Source organism: Ornithorhynchus anatinus, chromosome 17 (assembly GCF_004115215.2).
Source record: "Ornithorhynchus anatinus isolate Pmale09 chromosome 17, mOrnAna1.pri.v4, whole genome shotgun sequence".
NCBI classification, from domain to species: Eukaryota; Metazoa; Chordata; class Mammalia; order Monotremata; family Ornithorhynchidae; genus Ornithorhynchus; species Ornithorhynchus anatinus.
The window spans coordinates 9,669,851-9,696,157 of NC_041744.1; the positions used below are offsets into that span (position 1 = coordinate 9,669,851).

At 45.1% G+C, this 26,307-nt stretch overlaps 1 protein-coding gene across 1 annotated transcript in view; it reads right to left on the reverse strand.

Annotated features, from left to right (window-relative positions):
• The window catches only part of NLK (nemo like kinase), a 118,255-nt gene that overhangs the window by 26,423 nt on the left and 65,525 nt on the right, over nucleotides 1-26,307 (reverse strand). The window contains exon 3 of the mRNA XM_029081916.2: nucleotides 24,135-24,190. Coding sequence (XP_028937749.1) covers nucleotides 24,135-24,190 — 56 coding nt within the window. The remainder of the gene's footprint in view (nucleotides 1-24,134; nucleotides 24,191-26,307) is intronic.

Consider the following 26,307-nt stretch of genomic DNA (forward strand, 5'->3'; position numbering starts at 1 on the left):
GGCCACCTGGGCCTTACGCTCGTTCTTCTTCCAAATCCATTTCTGAAAGCTGAGGTGAGCGCGGTGCTTTAAGTCAAGTTCTAAATTCTCTGGCTCCAGCTGCTGTGGACTGAGAAGTCCTGCCCTCACCCAATCTGGAAACTGTTCTCTTGGGTTGCATTCTTAGTTCTTGTACACGTCATCATCGTTATCATCAACAATGGTATTTCTTGTGCACTTACTATGTGCAGAGCACTGTACTAAACATTTGGGAGAGTACAGTGAAACCGAGTTGGTAGATATGTTCCCTGCCCACAGTGAGCTTACAGGTCAGAGGTGGAGACAGACAGTAATAAAAATAATTGATAATATACCATTTATAGATATGTACATCCAGATCACCCACAAAAGATGGATCATTTGGGGCGGGGGGACGACGACGACACTAAATGCCTTTTTCTGCTCCATCTAGGAAAAGTGCAGTGTGGCTCAGTGGAAAGAGTCCGGGCTTGGGAGTCAGAGGTCATGAGTTCGAATCCCAGATCTGCCACTTGTCAGCTGTGTGACTGGGGGCGAGTCACTTCACTTCTCTGTGCCTCAGTTACCTCATCTGTAAAATGGGGATTAACTGGGAGCCTCACGTGGGTCAACCCGATTACCCTGTATCTACCCCAGCGCTTAGAACAGTGCTCTGCACATAGTAAGCACTTAACAAATACCAACATTATTATTATTATTATTATTATTATTAAAAGTGGAAACTGCCACTTGTTTCTCACACACAGCAGGAAAATAGGACAAACTCTCTTGTCCATTTACACCTATTGTAAAGTCTTGTTCTGAGCGGTGACACGGGGAAAGCGACGCCAAGATATAAATGACAGAGAGGGAAGTCCCGGCAGACGACACACAAAGGAAGCGGTAAACCAAGGGAAAAAAAATAAAATAACTTCACAACTGCCATCACGCTATCAAGTGTTGTCAGTTTTCCTCATGTGCAGTTTAGATTGAAAAACGACCCCAGAAGACACCTTATCAGCTCTGGGTGACAGTCAGGTTGGTTGAGTTTACTGACAATTTTCTGTTCTCGCCAGTATTGAAACGTCTGCACGGAAGGGAAGACAGGTTATTCTATTCTGCCTCACATATCAACAAAACTGCCAGCCAAGAAGTGATGCCAGAAGCTTTCCTGTTGGTGGTGACAGTCGGTACAGATGCACAAAGCAGAGGGAAAACATCCTGATTTTCAAAGTTAACCGGTTGAACTCGTAGGGCCGGCTCTCCGGAAAATCTTGTTTTGCTTTCTGAATGGAACAACTTTGATACGGGTGCCAGAGACTGAATAGATGGGAAATTGCACGCTATATTATGGAGTTGTTTTTTCCAAAGACAACTACATTTTCAACAGAAAGAAGGAAAGCATGGGATGGGTGGAATGGCGTATGGTCTTGACTGCCCAAAAGTGATCAGAAAATATCTAAGAAAGCAAAGTGGTGGCTACGATGTCGGGTGGCATTTCATTCCCATTTGGTGGATGAGGAAACGGAGGTATAGGGAAATAGAGTGACCTGCCCAAGGTTATACGGCAGGCAAGTGGCGGGGGCAGGATTAAGACAAAAGCGCCAGCCTGCTCGACTAGGCCCTGCTGCAACCCACAAATAGATCACTGTAAAAGGGACATGAATTGAAAGAGGCCGCCTTCACCCGCCGGCGTAATTTCCTACAGCTTCACTCTAAAAACAAATGCAACTCCCTTTCCCCCAAAATGTATCACTTATTCAATAGTATTTATTGAGCGCTTGCTCTGGGCATAAATGAATACGAGGAACAGCGTCTCCTCTGCCGGGCACTAGTTACCACTTACTTCTTGGCTCTGAGCTTTGACTCTGTCCAGCTTCTATGCTGATTAGGTAGACAGATAGCCATTTGTGACGGGAGAACTTTGTTATCAGAGTCTCTCTGGGGGACAGTAAGTACGGAAGGGCCCGATTAATTCCCAACACCCCAGTTGCAGCAAACGTCTTATTCCAAGCATATGGCCAATTTCATCTGCATGGGTATTCATTCATTCATTCATTCAGTTATTTCATCATTATAGGGAGTGGTATCTTTTAAGCAGTTACTACATGTCAAACACTGAACTAAGCCAAAGGGTAGATGCAAGATAAGGGTAGACAGTCCCCATCCCATCAGGGGCTTGCAGTCTAAGGGGAAGGAAGAACAGGCACTTTGAACTCTCCCAGGGGCTAAAGTATAGTGCTCTGCACACCATAAGCACTCAATAAATATGACTGATTGATGAAAAGGACTCTTCAGTGAGGCCAAGAGGATGGCTTTCTGCTTCACTGGAAGTTTTCACTCTAGCCCAGCGAGCCCGGTTTTTAGCCACGGCACAACGGCCGAGAGATTCCGTCCCACGTCCCGGCAGGCCCAAGATTCGAATTAACAGTCCCTACATTAGGCGTGGGTGGCAGATGGGTCAGAGCCCCTGGAAGTTCAGCCGGCCTGGGACGTCTAGGCCTCTTAGATTAACCTTTACACTTAATATTTTATGACTATGTAGTCTGAATCAAGGACCATTTCCCTGGACTATGCAACTCCCAACAACCAGTGGAAAAGCGCTGACCTGAGAGATACGGTCACTTTCCCATTCATCTTGGCACTGTCTAAAGTTGGTAAATGGATACGGGTCAAACTCCGTGGGCACTAATATGCTGAAATGTGGCACGTCTCACTTTTTTTAAAAAAATGGTATTTGTTAAGCACTTGCTATGTGTCAAGCATCGTTCTAAGCGCTGCCGTAGAAACAACTGAATTAGATTGGACGCAGTCCCTGTCCCGCATGGGGCTGACGGTCTAAGGAGGAGGAAGAATAGGAGACTGAGGCTCAGAGAAGTTAAGTGACTTGCCCAAGGTCACACGGCAAGCATGTGGCAGAGCCAGGATTAGAACCCAGGTCTCCTGACTCCCAGGCCTGTGCTTTTTCCTCTAGGCCGTGCTGCTTTTCTGTTTTTCCTCCACTCTTACTCTCAAGTCCCTTGGGTCAAAATGGAATTTTAAAGTTTTACTAGGGCTCTCACAAAGTTACAGAAATTTGCTTATTGGCGATCAAGTTTCTCTGTGGGTTTTTTGTTTTTTTTGAAACAATCACTGGTCCGACACTGCTACTAAGACGTGAACCATCCACAATATTTGCAACATTCTCATTAACAAAACCATTTTCCATTTTCACAGAACAGGCTCTACCATGCTAATGAAGTCCTTTCTTCCTAGTGAAATGCTGGTCTGGACAACACACTCCAAAAAAGCCTAAAAGTCACGCCCGCACTAGTTTATTATAAGATTTCTGCTTTGCCACAAATCCTCCTAAATCTCAATCCCCAGCATAATGTCTCCCAGATGTCTCCGCTAGTTGCCATGCCAACTAAAGCAGCTTAAATTAAACGAGGGTCTGAAAAAGGCACCTGCATCACTCCAGGTCTGTTGTGCATTAAATAAAGCTCGCTTGACAGGGGCTCTGAGGTGCCATTAACTTGAACAGCAGCTATCTGATTATTGTCTCTGGGTAATTTAATGAGGGTCTCCAAACCAGAGAGGAAGGCGGGCTTGTCCCCTGGCCCTTTCTTCCTAAATCTGGCAGTCTTACCAAGAGCTGTTAATCACTCACTGGGTCAACGCTCCATCTTCGGCTTTTCCAAGTTACTGGACTGAGATAAGACAGAGGACCAAAGTTTGGGTTTGCAGGAGAAAAATCAATAAGACCATCCGGTTTTCCCTGTTCGAACTGGTCAATATGAGACTGTAAGGTCACTGTGGGCAGGGAATGTCACTGTTTATTGCTGTACTGTACTCTCCCAAGTGCTTAGTACGGTGTTCTGCGCGTAGTAAGCGCTCAATAAATACAACTGAATGAATGAATCATTAAAAACCCTCTGTGCCCAGGGCTGCCGGTTTCGGCGTGCTACCCAACTCGATTGGAAGGCACTGACGTAAAATAAATTGCTACTGATTGCAGTAAATTAGTTAAGGAGCAGCATAAAATACAGATTACAAAATGTACTGATTCATTCCAGAACGACTATTGAGGCCAACACACAATAATAAATGGGGGTCTCTGATTTCTCTGGGGTCCAAGATTCAGAACAGCAGCATCCCTGTTTTCTAGCTAAAAGGAGCCTTATTTTCATGTTTCAGGATTAAAAAAAAGCAAACCACCAGGATGGGAAAATAGGACTATCTGTTCATTTTCATTAGGAATCCCTCTAATGTTCTATAATTAGGATCCTGTCACCCTGAGTCCAGGAAGACTCCTAATTCTCTACCTCTCATTAAACAAGTACTTCGGCAGTGGGTAGATTTCGGACTCCCCCCAGACCCAGAAGAGAAGCTGAATTGATTTCAAAGATGGTAAGCACAGAATCGGTACAGGTAACCTCCAGCCCGAGTTAACAAAGGAGGAAAATCTGATGCACTATTACTCTTTTTTTTATGATACTTGTTAAGCACTTATTATGTGCCAAGCACCGTACTAAGCACTGGGGGAGATACAAAGTAATCAGGTTGGATTCAGTCTATGACCCTCCTGGGGCTCACGCTATTAATCCCCATTTTACAGAGAAGTGAAGTGACTTGCCCAAGGTCAACCAGCAGACAAGTGGCAGAGCCAGGATTAGAACCGAGGTCCGTCCAACTTCCAGGCCCATAAACTTCTCATTCCTTATTGCTTCTCTATTACCTATCCCAAATGGATTCCCTCCTCCTCCCCACTGGTTTCTCTTCCTTTGGGGTATCACTTCATCTCCCTTTTTTCCTGTCCTTCTTGCCTTTCTTCAGCTTGGAAAGTGGCACCCATAGATACTGCTCATCCTTTTGAGGGTGGTTTGTAGAAGCATGAAACAAAACATGGAGCCAACTCTGTTGTATTTTACTCTCCCAAATGCTTAATACAGTGTTCTGTTTATGGTAAGTACTCAATAAATACCACTGAAGAAGCATTAGGAGAAAGCAAGAAAAGGGTAGATTGAGGAAAATGGGGTATGTCCCTTAAGGGAATCTCTCCATGTATGTCTCCTCCTTGTAGCCATTTCTCGATGGGAACGGACAGGGGTGGGAGGAAATGACAACTTGACTTGGGCTCTGAACTAGAAAAAAAAAGGGAATTATGCTTTCTTAAAGCCTTCCATTTAGTCCCTCATTTGACTAATGATTTAAATAGTTTAAAGGCTAAATTCCTTCCCTGTTGCAAATATCCACTTGTTGCATTCCCCAGGCTTAATGCAAAGATGCTTAGGCCCGACTGCAAGTCTTTTCTGTATTAAATGAATCCGCTTTTAAGAAACTTGCGACAAAGGAGGGTGGCTTTAAAATAGGAAAACAGTCCTCATTCTTGCTCTCTTTCTAAACTGAAGACTGCTGCGACTGCAGAGCTGTTAATCTCGAAAAGCCCCCGAAGAGCTGCCCGGCAACAGACTGTGACAGCTAAAACACTACAGAACTAACACATTAAAGAATAAATATGACAGTGCGACAGTAAAAAAAAAACTCTAAGAGAAATGGCCTAGAGTTACCACAATGTCTGAATTTCAACAGTAGCATTTCGTGCCAGGTATATTTCATAAAATTGATGGGCTAAACTGACTAGAATCCCACCTGGATTCAAATCCCAAGTCTGCCATTGGCCTGCTGTGTGATCTTGGGCAAGTTACTTAACCCATCTGTGCTTCAGCTTCTTCAGCTGTAAAATGGGAAAGAAGTTCCCTGCCCTCACTATCTCTTAAGATAGTGAGCTCCTATGGAACAGGAACTATGTCTGACCTGCTTATCTTGTAACCACCCAGCACTTAGCAAGCTTTAGCACTTAAGTCCTTAACTGACTTTTCTCCTCCCTCTAGTCCCAGTCCTGTGTGTCTTATGGAACACAGGCTGCGTCTTTCTGGTCTCCTGTTGAAGCAGCAGCAGGGCCAATTCTCCAGCCCCCGGGGTCCTACTTCGGAATGCAATACCCACCCTGAATGGCCAAGGGTCAGAAAAAATGTCCTCCTCGATTTTCTTCATGATCGCGGTGCGGCAGAGTGCAAAAGACAGTGGGAAGCAACGTGGCCTAGTGGGAAGACGCAAGGGATGGGGAGTCTGAAGACCTGGGTTCTTATCCTGGTTCCTCCACTTACCCGTTGTGTGAACTTGGGTATGTTACTTAACTTCTCTGTGCCTCAGTTCCCTCATGTGCACAATGGGGATTCAGTACCTGGGGTATTCTGGCATTTGTTAAGGGCTTACTCTGTGCCAAGCACTTTCCCAAGTGCAGTGGAAAACACAAGATCATCAGATCCCACACTGGACTCACAATCTAAATAGGAGGGAGAACAGACATTGAATCCCCTTTGTGCAGATGAGGGAACCGAGGCCCAGAGAAGTTAAAAGAGACTTACCCAAGGTCACTCAAGAGGTACGTGTTGGAGCCGGGATTAGAACCTGGGTCTTCTGACTCCTAGGCTTGTGCTCTTTCCAAAGGCCAGGCTGTTTCTCAATGCCTGCTCTTCCTCTTGCTTAGACTATGAATTCCATGTGGGACCCGATTATCTTGTATCTACTCCAGAGCTTAGTACAGGGCCTGACACATAGTAAGCACTTAAATACCACAATTATGAATTATTATTACTACTGGGTCCCAATGACACGCATACATGAAATCATTCTCACTGCCAGCAGGCTCTCCTTGAAACGTGACAAGTTCTCTTGAGAAATATTTATACACACACAGGTAGACCGGTTCTCCTAAAACGTGGGGGTTAGGTCTCACAAGACCCCACGATAAGTTTTAGGCCAGTTCCGATGTATGCGTCCAACTGGTTCTTCCAGTGCTGCAATGCTCTGTTTCCAAAACAGGTTCGCGTTGTCGGAATCATGTTTCCCAACTCCCGAGTAGCACTCTAGCCAGAGTGCAGAGGGAAAACACGTTTGGTGGCAGAACTGACAGAAATGACATTACAATATTTGCTTTAGGCCTGTTTTTGCCTTTTAGTTGCTAATGCCTCTTCTTATCTGGGAATCAATTAATGGTATATTGTGTGTGTGTATGTGTGTTTTATGGTACTTGTTTAGTGTTTACTATGTGTCAAGCACTGAACCCTCCATTCCAAGCGATTAGTACAGTGCTCTGCACATAGTAAGCGCTCAATAAATACTACTGAATGAATGAATAAAGCACTGTTCTAAGTGCTGGGATAGATAAAAGTCAATCAGGTCAGACAGTCACTGTCCCATTAGATATAGCAGCTTGATTAAATAGCTTAAGTTCTTTAAACTTTGATTTCAAATGAGGACACCATCTTTATTGTTATTATTATTACTACTAATAATAATGCTGACAATTGTGGTTTCTGTTAAGCACTTATTATATGCTACGCGCTGTACTAAGTGTTGGGGCACATACAGGATGATCAGGTCCCACATGCGGCTCACAGTCTAAGGAGGAGGGAGAACAGGGATTCTGCAGGTCAAGGAACTGCGGGACAGAGAAGTTAAGTGACTTGCCCGAGTTCACAGGGCAAGTAAGTGGAGGAGCTGGGTTTAGAATCTATCCGGATGAAGGTTAGAGGGAAAAAAAGAACCACAGAAACGTATTATAAAAAACTAAGCAGTTAAAAGGGAAAATCATAGCTTTCATAAATCCCAGCTATATAAACATTCTGAACATCTTTAATAGGGACTTTTTCTTTCTCTGGGAAAATATTATAGGGAATCTGGCATCTTCAGTTATGGAAGGTTTTTTTTTTTAAACAAAATACACGAGCAAGTCATCATCTTAGGCCACAAGCTCAGAGCTAAGGCACACAAATGATGAAAGGAAGAGGGAGACTATGTAACAAACTCCTCACTGGGTGAACTTTTAAACAATATGCAAGCCAGATTTGATTGGCTGGCTTGGCTTCTGTGCTTCCCTCCTCCAGTACTTTCCTTATGCGGGGAGATTTTTTGTTTAAGCAACCATAAGGAGTTCATGCTGAACTGAGCTAGATTGGGACAAAGAATACAAAGTGACAGTGGGCTCTCACTCCTGAATGCAAAGTCTGCCCCAGGGGCAATCTCATCTCTCTCCTTACTGCGAAGACACTTTTACTGACTTCTTTATAATAATAATAATTAATAATTAGGGTATTTGTTAAGGGCTATGTGCCAAGCACTGTTCTAAGTGCTGGAATAGATACAAGGTAATCAGGTTGTCCCACAAGGCGCTCACAGTCAATCCCCATTTTGCAGATGAGGACACACTGAGGCCCAGAGAAGTGAAGTGGCTTGCCCACGGTCACACAGCAGACAAGTGGCGGAGCTGGGATTAGAACCCACGTCCTCTGACTCCCAAGCCCGTGTTCTTTCCACTAAGCCATGCTGCTTCTTGGATTTCCCCATAAGGAGTGTTCTGCCTGAGTTTTAGGACTACAGTGGTGCTGCCCAGTTGCAGGGCATTAAAACCACACAAACTTTAGTGGGAAACCTCATTCTAAGGTCGCTACAGAGACAGAGGGCCACTTCCCCATATATGGGCCCAGGGCGAGGATGTTTCTAGGGAAATAATCAAGGTTATCAGAAGAGGGATGGGAAAGAGAAGAGAAAGGAAGAGAGATTACCTTGTGTTTACAGAGGGGAGAGTAAAAGAATAGCAGGGACCCAGAGACACTGCAGTGAAAGAACTACTGGCTTCAGGGCGTAAAACTTAAAATATCTATTCCGGAGGATGGACCCCCAAGCTCCTAGTACTAACTCCCCCTCTCCTCTCATTGTAAATGGACAGTACCTGTCTCGCACCGCAACGTTTCCGCCACCATTTCAGGAAACAATTTAAGGAAGAGAATCGATGCTGGGTCAATAAGCCCGCATGCACTCCCAAGACCTAAATGTAGAATGCAATTTCGCCACACTGCCGTCACTGCCCGGACAACGTGCTCTCAAAATTGTGGGTAGGCGCCCGAAACATCTAATAAACACCCAAAAATACTTATTGTGCAACACGCTGGGGAATCCCCGCTCCGCCACTTGTCAGCTGTGTGACTTTGGGCAAGTCACTTAACTTCTCGGTGCCTCAGTTACCTCATCTGTAAAATGGGGGTTAAGATTGTGAGCCCCACGTGGGACAACCTGATTCCCGTGTCTACCCCAGCGCTTAGAACAGTGCTCGGCACATAGTGAGCGCTTAACAAATACCAACATTATTATTATTATTTGCACCGTACCAGGAACGCCCACGAATCACTGGAATCGTAGGCAACCAGTTGGCTTCCCAGGGAAGACGGGATCTTTATGGCTCTGTTCTGCTTTTCACAGGAGATTCGAGACAATCCTCTAGCTTCCCTTTTGCTATCGATTTTTAATCCATTATAGGAGAGTCACGACAATCCTGTCTCCCTTTTCGCTATAGATTTTAAATCCATTATCGTTGTCCAGGCTCAGAAGGTGACAGGAATCAGAAAATACAAGGGGGATTAATCTTCTGTTCATCTATCTGAAGCAATGTTCCCTCCAAGTTGCTCAAGGGTTCTATGAACATGAATGGTGCCATATACCTGGGAGGCTTAAGAGGGACTGAGTTTAGTTCATCGTGGTGGCTGGAAGCTGAATAATTTTTGTGGATTTCCCCCACCCTTTCTATTTTCAGCAATATATCTTCACAGCCTTACCACCTAGCGTTTCAATCAATCCATCATATTTATTGAGTGCTTACTGTGTGCAGAGCACTGTACTAAACACCTGGGAGAGTACAATATAATACTATAAGAGAGACATTCCCTGCCCATAATGAGCTTACAGTCTAGAGGGGGAGACAGTAATATAAAGAAATTATGGATACGTACGTAAGTGCCGTAAGGCCGAGAGGGGAATGAAGAAAGGGAGCAAGTCAGGATGACCCAGAAGGGAATGGAATCACAACTTTTCCCTCATATCTGAATGTATTGGGCAAGAAGGGAATTAGCCTTTGCTTCACCCCACAGGTTGTGAAAAATATCTGAAGAAAGAGCTTCTGAAATTTAGGATGGGAATTTGGAGGAGCTGAGTTATTTGGGCAGAGGGGAAAGAGGACCAGTACGGGAGGGTGAATCTTGAAGTTCTTGGAAACCCTGTCTAGAAGGTTCCTGGCCTTGGCACATGTCTCTGATAATCCTTCCAAGTCTCCCACTGAGGAGATTCACATCAGTATCTGGGAGTCTAGGAGTACGATTCATAAATAAATGAAGCTTCACTTATAAGTAGCAAACAGCCATTTGACTGGAAGATCTTCTACGACAGGTAACAGGCTTTTCATTTTCATCATACTCCAAGCGCTCAATACAGTGTTCTCTACGCAGTAGGTGCTCAGTGACTACTACTGAAAGAAGTGAGAGAGGAAATACTGATTTCTAACCCACTGATTTGCTTTTTGCTTGCTAATGTAACACCATTGAACTTGCTAATCTAACACCATTGACACAAGAGCTCCTTATTAATAACACAATGGACGAGAGAGTGCATGGGTAGAGGAACTGATATATATGTTATAGCTAAATTGGTTTTACTCTAGCATTTAAGATCCAGGCCCTAGTTCTGGGTCCCCTTCCAATAAAAGGTAACTCTCTCATGAGTACCCTGAGGCTCCCAGTTCTGAAATAAACTGACTCGGTAGTGGGTGACTTGGCTAGATGCCGAAGAGGGCAGAAACCCTGCCGCTTTCCCACCTCCTCTAATTAAACCGTCTGAAGTCCATCGAACCTCTTGAAATCTCTATCTCCCCATGTCACACACACCTCCTGGTGTCTGCAAACCTTTCAAAATAAAAATAAAGTCAGAGAGGTCTGATCTGGATCGAAGATCAAAATGATACAGCCGTACCAACTCCCCAAACTCTCAGACCTGAATTCTGTCTGTTAGGAGGCTAATAACCAAAAGGTTAACCACAGCAGCCTGAGTGGCTCAGGAGGGTAATAATGAAGCTATAAAAAGCCTTTTGGAAGCTCAAATTAGGCTCCGGTGACTTGTGATCTAATGTTATTCCCTGGCGGTTACGTAGCCTAAGATCACCCCTTCCTACCCTAGGCCAAGAGTATGTAGAGTTATTTTTTTCCCCCCTTAAATTGAAACGATGAAAAGAATGCGTTCGGCCATAATGTATGTTTTACTCTTGCAATTTGGTTAGAACGTGGTTTAGGGAATGAAGGGAGGCCTGTCTGATGGTGCAAGCCCATTTTGGATTCATCCTATTGAAAGTGAAGGTCTGACTTTTTGACTTTGAAAATAATAATAACAATAAAAATAACATTAATATTATTTAAATGCTTACAATGGGTCAAGCACTATCCTAAACATGGGGATAGATACCAGTCCATCGGGTCGAACCCACACGGAGGCATAGTCTAAGTACCAGGGAATAGGATCGACTCTCCATTTTACAGATGAGGTAACTGAGGCTCAGAGACGTGAAACGACTTGCCCTAGGTCGCGATGACAGGGAATGGCGGGGCTGGGAGATCATTCACGGGACACTGAGAATGGGTCTGGAGACACGGGGCCAAGCTCTGCTCCCACCTCTCTGCCTGACCTCTAGGCCGGGATATCCTCCATGGGGATGATGCCTTGGCTGGGGTTCCTCCCAGATGTAATAATGTTGGTATTTGTTAAGCGCTTACTATGTGCCGAGCACTGTTCTAAGCACTGGGGTAGACATAGGGGAATCAGGTTGTCCCACGTGGGGCTCACAGTCTTAATCCCCATTTTACAGTTGAGGGAACTGAGGCACAGAGAAGTTAAGTGACTTGCCCACAGTCACAAAGCCGACAAGTGGCAGAGCTGGGATTCGAACTCATGAGCCCTGACTCCAAAGCCCGTGCTCTTTCCACTGAGCCAGATGTGCTTCCAGAAAGTGGGATGTCAGGACAAGTCTGCTGATTTCCCTCCTGAGACCACTTCTAGCGGGTGATGGGGGAAATGGCTCATCCCAGGGCTAATCCTGGACCTGAGAGTTTCCAATCAAGGCCGAAAAGACCCCAACTGGGGCTTTCTGACCTATTATTCTTTTGAAGCTTGTCCCCCTCCCAGTCCTCACCACCCCCCACCCACCGAAATCACCACCCCCTTTTTGCTCCCACCCTCCAAATGAAAACCTGGCACCCAGGCTGCCAACCACGATAGCTAGGCTTCCTCATCAATAAGAAAGGGAGGGAACAATAAAACTAGCCATTTCAAAGCAAAGGAAGCACCCACTCAGTGAATGTAAAAAACTATGCAAATGTACCTCCTGAGTGTCCTTAATAAAGTTTAGCACTAATAGAAGCTGCTAAAACAAGGCACTGCTAAACAAAAAGTTAACTGCAGAAACATACATGGGCTGGTTATATTAATGTCTGTCTCCCCCTCTAGACTGCAAACTGCTTGTGGGCAGGGAAATGTGTATACTAACTCAGTTGTCGTATTCTCCCAAGGGCTCAGTACTCTGCAGAGTGCTTAGAGCTCTGCACACGATTAACACTCAGATGCCACTGGTTGACTGATATCTTCAGTGTCACTGAGCTCCTACCTGACAGGCCAAAAGTTACCAAAAAGTTACCTACAAACTGACCACAGTCATATAAGCTATTTACAGGGTGCATCCCATCAGCAAACGGTTTTACAGGCTTTTAATTGTTACTCTTCTTCCACGGCAGAAATGCCACCCCCTATTCCTGAAATGGGGGAAATGAATCCAAAGAGGAAGCTCACTGTGGGCAGGGAACTTGTCTACTGACTCCGTTATAGTGTACTCTCCCAAGCGCTTATTAGTTGCCCTGCACACAGAAAGATTTATTGATGGGTCTTTTCCAGGGTCATCTAGAGAATTCAGGGTTGACCAAGGCCCCAGGTTTTTACAGGGCAGCGGGATCCTCTGAGCTCTGATGCCTCCAGTTGCTGATTGTCTACTCTGAGGAGCTCAAGATGTGACGGTGCCAGGCTGATCCCTCCATCTGTGGAAATGCCGCTCTGGGAAATATCTCATCCCAGCCACTTTGCCTGAGAGGACAGAGTTCCACAGGGAGGTCTGCTCGACTCACAGGGTCCCTTCCCTTTAAAATGGGATATTCCTGGTTCAGGCCCTCAGTGGGAGAAAGCCTTAACCTATATGTTCGATTTAAAACTCTCGCGCCTGAAATAAAATTGAGGGCATTTCATTAACTAGCACAGATAACGAAATCCAATTTCCCAGGATTACTGGTCAGAGATGATTACCTGGACGAGTGAGAAACAGCAACCTGCCATGAGCCATGCCATTTCCTGCCCTGGAAGCAAACTAGCTGACCCCAACACCCTCATCTTCTTTGCCACAAACACCATGATGTGTCCTCACAACGGGCAAACCTTTAATGGATCTGTTAGCCACAAAAACTAAGGAAAGGGCTACAGCAAGCTTATAAATTCTGAGATCCCTCATCCTCCAGAAAGCTTTCCCCTGATTAAATATTTCTACTCCTCAGACTTCATCTTTCCTACCATTTCAGCACTTTCGCATTCACTACTTCCCACTGCAGTTTTTTACAAATCATTTTACCACACATAATAAATACATATAATACCACACTATTTGAGCACTTCTTCCTCTTATCGGCAAATTATTATATCTGCCTCCCCAGTGGAAAGAGCATGGTCCCAGGAGTCAGAGGACCTGAATTCTAATCCTGGCTCCTCCACCCGTCTGCCATGCCACTCTGTGCCTCGGTTCCCACATCGGCAAAAGGGGATTAAATTCTACTCCCTCCAATTAGACTGTGAGCCCTACCTGGCACAGGGGCTGTGTCCAACCTGATTAACCTGTGTTAATCAGGCTTAACAAGGGCCATTATTATTATTACTACTACCTGAGCAGAGTCTGCTTATGGTAGGGATACGCAATGCACGACCTCTCCCTTTCCCTCCTTATTTCATATATCGATTGTGGCCCTTTGGCAAATCCTAGTCAAAACTAGGTATAACTTCCAAAACACACGCTTGGACTAGGGGACGTATTCTTAGGAATATTCTGGGTGTCACACTTTCAGAGATTTGAACACCTCAGACACCAAAGTCGTGAGCTTGGCTGCTGGGGAAGCCACGGTATTTTTTTATTGATTTGAGAACTAATGCAACAATGTCCTCTATGAGACCTAATCTGCTCTGATGTTCCCGGAGATAACTAATGATGATGGTGTGTGACCTGCCCAGAGGACTTTAATGAGGCTCCTCACCAAAAGCCCTCTGTGCAAAAAGATATCTTTAAACCTACTTTGTAAATCCAACTCTTCCAAGAGATCTTTCCAGAGAAGGCCCTCATTTCTCCTATTCACCTTCCCTTCCACGTTGGCTCTGCCCGGACCTTTAAGAACTTGATACTCAACCGCCCGCCGGCCCCACAGCACTTACGTACACATCCCTCTCCTCTCCCATTCGCCAATCAGTAGTTTATTTTTACGTCTTTCTCCACCTCCAGACCATGAGCTCCTTGTGGGCAGGGAACAAGGCTTTCAGCTCTACTGTATTGTCCCGGGTGCCCGGGGCAGTGCTCGACACACAGTTAGCCCTCGATGAATACGACTGATTTACTGTTTTCTGCCCACATATACACAAATCACCAGAGATGCTTTTTTATTCTTCTGTGCAACAGTAAAAAAAAAAATATATATGCAAAGGAAAATCCTTTCGAAATACTGTGAGGCTTTCAAGTTTCAACTCTTTTACTGCACAGACTTATCTCAATCAAAGGTACCCCGTCTAGACTGTCAACTAATCTCAGTCAGTCAATATTACAACTGTAAATACTGGTAGTCCTTGGGCTTACAACCCAATCGGATCCTGAAAACTCTTAGATTGGAACATAAATCGGAACTAATTTTCTCATAGCCCTGAACCAGGGTCAGATACTCCCTTTTACCCAAATTACCCCACACCTTGGACTCAATTATAGATGAGCAATATAGCTATATTAATGTAGGTGAATCAGAGAGGTTCGCTTAGAGAACCTGTCTATATTTGCTGGTGACACCTCCTGGCAACTCAGGTAACCTCCCTCCCCAAACTTTCCTCCTCTGCTCCCTTGCCCCTTTTAAACTTTCTTTTTCTTCACCCCCTCAGTGTGGCTTTCAAAATTGCTTCTCCTATATCCCTCCTTGTCACCCCACTTCACCCCACTCCCACCCCCGCGCCAACCCCAGAACTAGAAAAACTAAAATAGGGTATAAGCAGCATGGCCTAGTGGAAAGAGCACGGGCCTGGGAGTCCGAGGACCTGGGTTCTAATCTGGATCTGCCAATTCTTGCTGTGTGACCTTGGGCAAGTCTCTTCATTTTTCTGCGCCTCAGTTTCCTCCACTGTAAAATAGATATTAAATCCTACTCCCTTGTGAGCCCTATGTGTGACAGGGACTGTGTCCAACCCGATCAACTTGTATCTACCCCAGCGGTTAGAACAGTGCTTGACACACACTAAGTGCTTAAATATCATAAAAAATATTAGAAACATTCTAAGTGGTAGGCATATTCAAAACATCTAAAGTTGAAGATTCCTTGTGCAAGAAAAGCATACTATAGGGGCATCAAACCCATTTTTAGATGACATCTCAACTCTCCAGTGATCTGACCCAAAGATTCCTTGGGGACCTGGGAATAACACACGACAGAGAACTGACAAGGGGACTGATGATTCCTTTACTTTCCCCCACCACGGCATACATAAAGCCAACCCGAGAGGGGAAGGTAAGCTCTGGGACACTGCCAGTATTGGTTCCTCCACTGCTCCTGCTGCCCAAGAAGGTGATGGGAGCAAGAAGGCGCGCTGAAGGAGTCCCAAGGAGGCAGTGTGGCTCCTCAAGGTCCTCTACCTCCACATTGCATCTGATGAACTGTAACTAAACTGTCAAGTCCTTGAGGGCAGGGATAGTGTCTACCAATGCTATTGCACTTTTTCAAGTGTTTAGTAGAGTAAGCGCTCGATAAATTCATTCATTCATTCATTCAATAGTATTTATTGAGCGCTTACTATGTGCACAGCACTGTACTAAGCGCTTGGGATGAACAAGTCGGCAACAGATAGAGACAGTCCCTGCCGTTTGACGGGCTTACAGTCTAATCGGGGGAGACGCACAGACAAGAACAATGGCACTAAACAGCGTCAAGGGGAAGAACATCTCGTAAAAACAATGGCAACTAAATAGAATCAAGGCGATGTACAATTCATTAACAAAATAAATAGGGTAACGAAAATATATACAGTTGACCGGACGGGTACAGTGCTGTGGGGATGGGAAGGGAGAGGTGGAGGAGCAGAGGGAAAAGGGGAAAATGAGGCTTTAGCTGCGGAGAGGTAAAGGGGGGATGGCAGAGGGAGTAGAGGGGGAAGAGGAGCTCAGTCTGGGAACGCCTCTTGGAGGAGGTGATTTTTAAGTAGGGTTTTGAAGAGGGAAAGAGAATCAGTTTGGCGGAGGTGAGGAGGGAGGGCGTTCCAGGACCGCGGGAGGACGTGACCCGGGGGTCGACGGCGGGATAGGCGAGACCGAGGGACGGCGAGGAGGTGGGCGGCAGAGGAGCGGAGCGTGCGGGGTGGGCGGTAGAAAGAGAGAAGGGAGGAGAGGTAGGAAGGGGCAAGGTGATGGAGAGCCTCGAAGCCTAGAGTGAGGAGTTTTTGTTTGGAGCGGAGGTCGATAGGCAACCACTGGAGTTGTTTAAGAAGGGGAGTGACATGTCCAGATCGTTTCTGCAGGAAGATGAGCCGGGCAGTGGAGTGAAGAATAGACCGGAGCGGGGCGAGAGAGGAGGAAGGGAGGTCAGAGAGAAGGCTGACACAGTAGTCTAGCCGGGATATAACGAGAGCCCGTAATAGTAAGGTAGCCGTTTGGGTGGAGAGGAAAGGGCGGATCTTGGCGATATTGTAGAGGTGAAACCGGCAGGTCTTGGTAACGGATAGGATGTGTGGGGTGAATGAGAGGGACGAGTCAAGGATGACACCGAGATTGCGGGCCTGAGAGACGGGAGGGATGGTCGTGCCATCCACGGTGATAGAGAAGTCTGGGAGAGGACCGGGTTTGGGAGGGAAGATGAGGAGCTCAGTCTTGCTCATGTTGAGTTTTAGGTGGCGGGCCGACATCCAGGTGGAGACGTCCCGGAGGCAGGAGGAGATGCGAGCCTGAAGGGAGGGGGAGAGGACAGGGGCGGAGATGTAGATCTGCGTGTCATCTGCGTAGAGATGGTAGTCAAAGCCGTGAGAGCGGATGAGTTCACCGAGGGAGTGAGTGTAAATGGAGAACAGAAGAGGGCCAAGAACTGACCCTTGAGGAACTCCAACAGTTAAAGGATGGGAGGGGGAGGAGGCTCCAGCGAAGGAGACCGAGAATGATCGGCCAGAGAGGTAAGAGGAGAACCGGGAGAGGACAGAGTCCGTGAAGCCAAGGTGAGATAAGGTATGGAGGAGGAGGGGATGGTCGACAGTGTCAAAGGCAGCAGAGAGGTCAAGGAGGATCAGAATGGAGTAGGAGCCATTGGATTTGGCAAGAAGGAGGTCATGGGTGACCTTAGAGAGAGCAGTCTCGGTAGAGTGGAGGGGACGGAAGCCAGATTGGAGGGGGTCCATGGGGCTCCTTCTCCAAGAGGCCTTCCCTGATTAAGCCCTCTTTTCCTTTTATTCAACTCTCTTCTCCATTGTCCTGACTTGCTCACTTTATTCATTCTCCCCTCCTAGCCCCACACCACCTATGTACATATATGTCATTTATTTATATTAATGTCCATCTCCCCCTCTGGACTGAAAGTTGGTTGTGGGCAGGAACTATGTCTGTTATATTATTCTCTCCCAAGCACTTAGTACAGTGCGCTGCACACAGTAAGCGTTCAATAAAGACAACTGACTGAATAAAGTGTAAGGTCCTTGAAGGCAGGGATAATGTCTACCAAGTCTACTGCGCTCTTGCAAGAGTTTAGTACAGTAAGCATTCGATACATACCATGAATTGATTATAACACGGAAGAGAACTGGCAGTGATATTCTTGAGGGTTTTTTGGTTTGATTTGTTTCACTCTGTTATTTCCAGTACTTCCCTCTTGAGCATATATTTGTCTTCATGTGTTCCCCGTTCTTAAAACAAGATTTTTAATAGTAACTGTGGTATGTGGTAAGCTCTTACTCCATGTCAAAGCACCGTACTAAACGCTGGGGTAGATAAAAGACTTCTAGACTGTGAGCCCGTTGCTGGGTAGGGATTGTCTCTATCTGTTGCCAAACTGTACTTTCCAAGCGCTCAGTACGGTGCTCTGCACTCAGTAAGCGCTCAATAAATATGACTGAATGAATAAAAGATAATCCCAAATGGCGCTCACAGTTTAAGCAGGAGGGAAAACAGGTATTGAATCTTCATTTTGATGATGATGGAACTGAGGCATAGAGGAGTGAAGTGACTTGCCCGTAAGTGGCGGAGCCGGGATTAGAACCCTGCTGACTCCCAGGCCTGTGCCCTTTCCAACTAAGCCCCATTGCTTCGGTGCAGTTTAAAAATGGCAAATTGGCCCGCAGGTATTGATCATGGGTTCCAGCTCTGAAGGAACACCATCAGAGAAGCCCAGTGTTCAGACTGCCCTTCCTCCTGGTGTCCTGCAGACCCACCACTGGCTGACCCGCCTGGGTTGAGTAACTGCTGTTGGTTGGCAATAAAATATTCAACAGTAATCTCTACCAGGATTATTTACAATAAACCAAAATTTACTCATCAAATGCGGTAACAGCTCTCCAGCAGGCTTCTAAATTTAACCCCAGGGTAGAGCAGGGAAGCTAATTTCTTTCAACAAACAGAACCCCAGGCCAGGCTTTATGCAAAAAAAAAAAAAAAAAAAAAGGAAGCCATGAGCTTTCCAATAGAAACTACAGAAAATCCCACCACGGTATGGAGTAGCTGACAAATTAAAGTCAGTGGCGTGAAAACACAAAAGCCAAAAGATGTCACGGGTCTCTGTGGAATTCTGTTTCCTCCATCTAGCTGATTTGTCCTCCCCACCCCAACTTGCTAAAACTATATATGCAGTGCCCTAAAGGCATGTATTCCAACACTAGAGGAGATGCAGACGTTCTGTTCTCTTTCTTCTTCCTCTACTTAATTCAAGCAGATATTTATCAAAGAATTTCCAAACCGAAAGGGATATATAAATACTCCCACACCCTAGGCTACCCATTCAGTCGGGTGTTTCAGGTGCAACCATAAAGGTTTCTCATTCGGACAAAGACTTTTATGACCGCGCCTGTCTTTCCTAGGAAAGGAACGTATGAATAACAAAGGTACAGGATATGAGACTGATCTAATTAATTAACTGGATTACAGGGTTCTTCAAATCTGCAACAATTATAATTGTCTTGGACAGCTCCTGAAAGCTCTAAATTGTTTCCATATTAAAAGCTAATTCAAAGACACAACCTTAAGTCCCCAAAGCAGATCTGTATATCAAGTCGATATCTTATTATATTGAAAGAGAGTAATGCGAAAGAAATGCCGGCTGCAGGAGAAGCTTTCAAGATTTATAAAGCAGCAGCATGGCCTAGTAGATAGAGCACGGGCCTAAGAGTCAGAGGACCTAGATTCTAATCCCAGCTCCGCCACCTGCCTGCTGTGTGACCTTGGGAATGTCACTTCACTTCTCTGTGCTCTGATTACCTCATCTGTAAAAATGGGGAGTAAGACTGTGCACCCTATGTGAGACAGGGACTGTGCCCAACCTGATTAGCTTGTATCTATCCCAGGGCTTAGTACGGTGCCTGGCACAGAGTAAGCTCTTAAATACCATTAAGAAACCCCCATAATCTATCAATTTGGTTCTTTTCACGGACTGATTCAGACTTTTTACCTGCAACTTCCACGCTTTTTTGATAGCCTCTGGAAGGCTACGAACTACTGTCTTCATTAATTAACTGAGAACATTGGGGTGCATGTAGTTGGGATGGGGGGTATGCTAGGGAGTGGGGGAGGGCACACTCAGCAATCCGTAGACCCTCACAGAACCTAACCCTGCAGTCTTTGGCCTCCAAGAACGACTCACAACCGGCTTCTTACCACCCGGTTCCAGACAGGATCTTTCCAGATGGGTCAAGTAATTTAAGATCAAAGTATAATCCAGTTTAAATTTTACAAGCCTCCACTTCATTCCTAAACACTCACATCATGTGTTGGCAATGTTGTGTGGATACTGAAGAGGGAGCGGAAGGTCAGCGGCTCAGCCATCAGCTTGGGGTCGAAGGACATCTTCAAATCACCCAATCCATTTTATTCCAACCCATATTTACCACAAGTTGCAGATATCCCATCAACATCCCTGTGAGGCAGACTGCAGCTTCCCTGCTTTTGAGGTCCAGGGATGCTGCAGGAGCATATTTTCCTGTTTCTTTGGTTGGTTTTTTTTTTAAATTGCATTTGGAAGAAAACACTTTCCTTTCTGCCTCAAACATGGCACTAATGCTTTCTCTTAATGGCTTCCCAAAATTGAAGGCAAATGTTTTAAAATGTGCAGAGAAGTTTATTATAGGAGTCATTTAAAAGGATAAGCATAAAATAAAAAGACTAGGTTAAGTAAAATCAGGGGTACTCCATCGCAATAGTAGTAATAATAATAAGTATTATAATTAAGCGCTTACTATATGCCAAGCACTGTGCCCTAGGGCAGGAGCAATCAGATCACACGCAAGTGAACATTTCTATTTCAGTATTTTAAACATAATGACTTCCTCCGCTGGGGTCCATGATATTTTTTTTAACTATGGTAATTCAGGACAGATTATACCCGCTACTATAATTGGCCCTAAGAAGTGATCTAATGGAATAGTTACTCTCTAACACAGTCCTTGAGAAATGATCTGATGGAATATTTACTCTATAAAATACTCGGTTGTTGTTGGCAATGCAGAGCTGTTGGTTCGGCCAGTAGTTGGGAATGTATTAAAAGAGATGAAGCACACAAGCACTATATGATCCGGGTGAAGAACAAACCGGCATATCACAGGACACGCCTCCTCCTCTCGCTACCCACCACGCTACATGGGCAAGAGAGACACGTTTATATTCCTGCAAATTAAGTAGAGAGACTGAGGTAGGGCGCTGCTAGAATATCCAGGAACTGGGAACAATAAGAGTAGGGAAGGGATGTGGAAACCGAGAAAAGACACAAGCCGAATGGGGGGGACAGTGGGAGGGCAAGGGAAGAGAAGTCTTAGGAGAAACAAATAGATGGAGGAAATGAAGACGGGTAGGAAGAAAATTGAAGTTGTCTAACTAGAAGAAAAAAATGACTTCTTAGGTCGGCTTGCTTATAGGATGCTTATATAACAGAAGAATAATATTTCAACAAACGGGATGAAACATTAAGAGTCAAGCAGGTAAATAAATCATATACTATACCGTAATCCTAATTGGGCTTAGGAAAAAAAAAGATGAACAACAAAAAAAGACGACGACGACTTGGGTTTTCATTCCCTTTCCACCACCTGTCTGCTGTGTGACCTTGGGCAAGTCACTTAACTTCTCTGTGCCTCAGTTACCTCATCTGTAGAATGGGGATTAAGATTGTAAACCCCATGTGGGACATGATCTGTGTCCAACCTGACTATCCTCTATATAGCCCAGCACTCAGTACAGGGCCTGGCACATTAGACGCTTAACAAATACCATTAAAAAAAAAAAATCGAAAGAGCTGATGCCCTACATAAACTGTCACCATTTCTTGACTGCTACAATACAACAGATATGCAGTCACCCGAAACAGAATTATCTTGAGGTCTAACAGAGGAATCAACTACCCAATAAAGCACAAGGGGAAGTAAGTATTTCCACAGGGGGAGTTTTCCTCACTGATTTACTGGCTCCATAACACATGCGTTTTTAAGAAAAAAATGGGCACAGAACGCTAGGTGAGTTAAGAAAAATTTAGCCGCTCATTTTAAAGAATCATCATGGAAAACCTTGATGTACAATATTTTTATAGAAAAGACTCAAATTTATCTCCATGTAAAATATTTTTACAGAGAAGACTCAAATTTATCTGGAGACTGGCTGGCTACACAGTTAAATGTGTGCTAAAATTTTTAACTATGCCAATAATTTGTTTTTCCATGCTTTAAATAGTGTATGAAAGTACTAAAAATCATAAATTAGTGGTTTCAGTCTAAGCAATCAAGTCTTTGAGGCTCTCTAGATACTTCAGCCAGTACTCTGTTATGAGAACAAAATTATTCTTATTCGAATCACAGTACTCCATTCTGAACCTAGAATCATAACACTCTCTTATAATTCTTGGGCTGCCATAATATTTCAACACACTAGCCTCTGAATTCCAAGACACACAGTTTCACTTCCCTCCCTTCGGCTATCGAATCAGAAAAACATCTTTCTGCGGATTTTCTTCGACTCAGGGTAAAATATAATTAATGGATCTGGGATGAATAAACGCAAAGAAATCTATTTGTTCGGGAATCTACTGGTCTGGAATAAGAATTTTAACCACTGGAGACATCTCTTCCTCAGGAATCAAACTGGACCAGCTGCAATCTTGGTTGCCTTTCATTCAATAGTATTTACTGAGCGCTTACTATGTGCAGAGCACTGTACTAAGCACTTAGAATGTACAATTCGGCAACAGATATAGACAATCCCTGCCCATTGACGGGCTTACAGTCTAATCGGGGGACACAGACCAAGTGGCAAAACGGTAAATGCCCCCCTCCAGATAGATTGTAAGCTCTCTGAGCTTACAGATCTCTCTGATCACCCTGATCTCTCTGATCACGTACACTAACTATTCTACTCTCCCAAGCACTGGAACAGGCTTCTGCATAGAGTAGGTGCTTCAATACATATTATTGACTGAAATGTAGGAAAAAAAAATCAACCGGTGTCAGCTTGTCTATTTAAATTAATAAATAAATGTAAATAAATGTTCCTGCCCAAACATAAAGCAGTTAGTTCCAGGGTGCTACTGCAGCTAAGAAAAGGTTTGGTGTGTAATGAATTTGCAAAGCTCTTGTGGGCAGGGAACATGTCTACAAACTCTTCTATATAGAAATAGTAATAATAATAATAACGATAATAGTTGTGGTACTTGTTAAGCATTAGGGAAGCAGCGTGGCTCAGCGGAAAGAGCACGGACTTGGGAGACAGAGGTCATGGGTTTGAATCCTGGCTCTTCCACTTGTCAGCTGTGTGACAGTGGGCAAGTCACTTAACTTCTCTGTGCCTCAGTTACCTCATCTGTAAAATGGGGATTAAGACTGTGAGCCTCACGTGGGACAACCTGATTACCCTGTATCTACCCCAGCGCTTAGAACAGTGCTCTGCACATAGTAAGCGCTTAACAAATACTAACATTATTATGATTACTACTATGTGCCAGGCACTGTACTAAGCACTGGGGTGGATACAAGCAAATCGGGTTGGACCCAGTCCCTGTCCCACATGGGGCTCACAGTCTCAATCCCCATTTTACAGATGAGACAACTGAGGCCCAGAGAAGTGAAGTGATCTGCCCAAGATCACAAAGCAGACAAGTGGAGGAGCCGGCATTAGAACCCATGACCTTCTGACTTCCACGCCCGGGCTCTATCCACTCCGACAAGCTGCTCTCCCAAGCACTTAGAACAGTGCTCTGCAGACGGTAACCACTCAATAAATACAATCTGATTGACGGATCGATCTAAAGTGGCGGGAAATTTGGTCTCCTTAGGCAGGTTGTGGGTGGGAGTCTGGGGGAAAAGGGAAGGGAGACAGAGAAGCACAATACCCGAACACCATTTCAGAGGAACTTGGGATATCACAGGTTTTAATCATCCACAAATGCTTCTAACAACTCTAAGAGTTGTTCCCCTTTTACAGATGAGGAATTGCTCAAAGTTATCCATCAAATCTGGCCTTAAGTTCAGATCTTCTGACTTTCCGTCTCGTGCTTTTTCCGTCGATTCTGCCGTTCCTCGGGGCTTTGCAATCCTGTCTTTTGGGACCACCAAAATTACAGGATTGGAATTTTAAGTTACCTGTATCGGGATGTACCTGGTTCAACCATTTCTCCTGGACTGACCTCTTTTATCCATCCTTCCCATCGAGGCAAGGCCTAGCATCACAGGAGGGTGATTTTAACCCCCAAATCCTTTCTCACATTTTTCAATTAGGATACATTTCTTCAAAATAGTCAATGTGTGGAGGCTGGAGAATGTCAAGGGCAGAGAGCACCTGAGGAATAGAGAAAAGAAAAGTCAATCTCAGAGAAGACTGGAAAACAAAGAAACACCATATAAGCAAGGCCACACCAGTAACACTTCAGTGACTTGCCGTTGTTTCAACCGAAAACTATGTTTTAATTCTGAACCCTGAGATGAACCAATACCAAATTTATCACAGGTCTGAGCTCCAAGAGGCGTCTGTCATCTAAAAATGCTTTTTCCAAGCAATTCGACTCAAATTTCCTTCAGAGCCTCTGCACCATAAAGGGCCAGGGTGTACCCCCAAACCTGACGATGCACGTGGTGTGGGAAAAGGCAGAATCTTTACATGCTACTTGCCTTACTGGGGCCCCTAACCTAGGTCACAACTGATTATTATTGCATTTTCCCGTTGAAAAATTCCCCTAGGCAAATTAAGTGTCTCCTCGAAGGCTCAAGCAGGAACGAAGTCGCATATGGCATTAGAAGGTTTGGGTTTCCAACCTTGTGCTCACCTCAGACAGCTGCCCAGTGGTCAACACCTTCCCATGAGGGTCATTTCCTGCTAACAAAAGCCATTTCAACTCTTGAACTTCAAAGCGAGGCCATCAGCCTCGAAAGAAGACAGCATAGCTACATAACTCAAAAGCCAGTCAGCCAAACTGGTTTCTACGTAGCTCGCAAGTTTTAGGTAATCTGAGCACCGCTTTTCCAAAATAAATTCTACGTCTGGGCTTAATTTGATCGATCTCGCCGTTAAATCAAAGAATATTTCTGTTGGCGCAAAGGGTGAACTTGACTTCATTATTGGGAAAAAAACCCCCAAAGAAAACAAGGTATAATTAGCTTACGTGATGAGTTCATGTAAATCTGGACCCTAATAATGTGACGGAGCCATTTCTAAAATGAATATTCAACTCCAGAAGAAGAGAAGGCAATTTAGAAATTAGTGTTTTATTTGACATTTAACTTAAAATTCTGCATCTGAACAACGCCCGGCCTGACTCCGGGGGCTGGGGGTGGGGGGATATGGAAAGAAACAGCTTGCTGGAGCGACAGCGTCCATTAGACAAATCCATTTACACTTCAAACCAATCTGCTATAATTAGGGGTTATCCAGAGGAAAGTGACAACCAGACATTTTGAACCTTTGATACAGAAGCATGACGCTCGCTTACCACTCCGTACTGCATCTGGCAAGGTTGTTTGGAAAAGAACGCCACAAAATGGGGCCCAACGTTTTAGCCTATTTCATCCTGGGTTTTGGCCATCAGGGTTTGAAGTTTCAGCTATTCCTCTTGGGATTTTTGCTGCCTAAGGCTGCATTCTCCTACTCAATTCTTCTTTCCAAATATGACTGAATTCCCAAATAAGGAGAGCCTATCAGAGAAAGTATCTTGGGGGGTTACTGGGTGGCCAACGTATCTTCTGGCATACACTATTATAAACTAGTGTTGACTGTCCATGTTTTAGACTTACCGAAATACCATCTGCAGCCAAAAGCAACCCCCCCCACCGCATCATTATGGGTCAGGATAGTCAACAGGAGGAGAAAGGGCCAAGGACCCCTTCTTGACCCCATCTTCAGCTCTGGGTCTGCTTTACCAGCATTGAAATAGAGTTTCAATTCCTACCAGTTCCTCCTGCAGCTGGTCGAGCTCTTGCCTTTCAAGGGAATGTAGCAAGAAGAGGACCAGCAGCAGTGGGAGCAGAGAAGACCAGAACTCCAGCCAACGACCGTGCCCGGAAGCTTCTTGCCAGGACACGGAAGGGAGAATCTGCTTTCCTCCACCGTCTCCTCGCTCCAATACATGCACTTTGGGAACTGGAACAGACTCAAGGATGGGGCAGCCCCAGTCTAACTGTTCACACATATATGACAAGCATATATGACAGCACAGAGCCACACAAATGTGGCTAAAAACACCCTGTGTACATATAAACACCGTCCTCGGCTGCCAAGATGGGTTTGCCATTCACAGTTCCCGTCGCTGTTTTCCAATCTGCCTCATTCTCCGGCTCCTCCCGGAGCCTCAGGTCAAGAAGGATGACCCGACCGCTGAAGTGCTCGCCCCAGACTGCTCCTGGCAGCTGCAGTTATAGTCCAGTGCTCTGTTGCAACGCGATACTGTTTGGAGACTGCTCGGT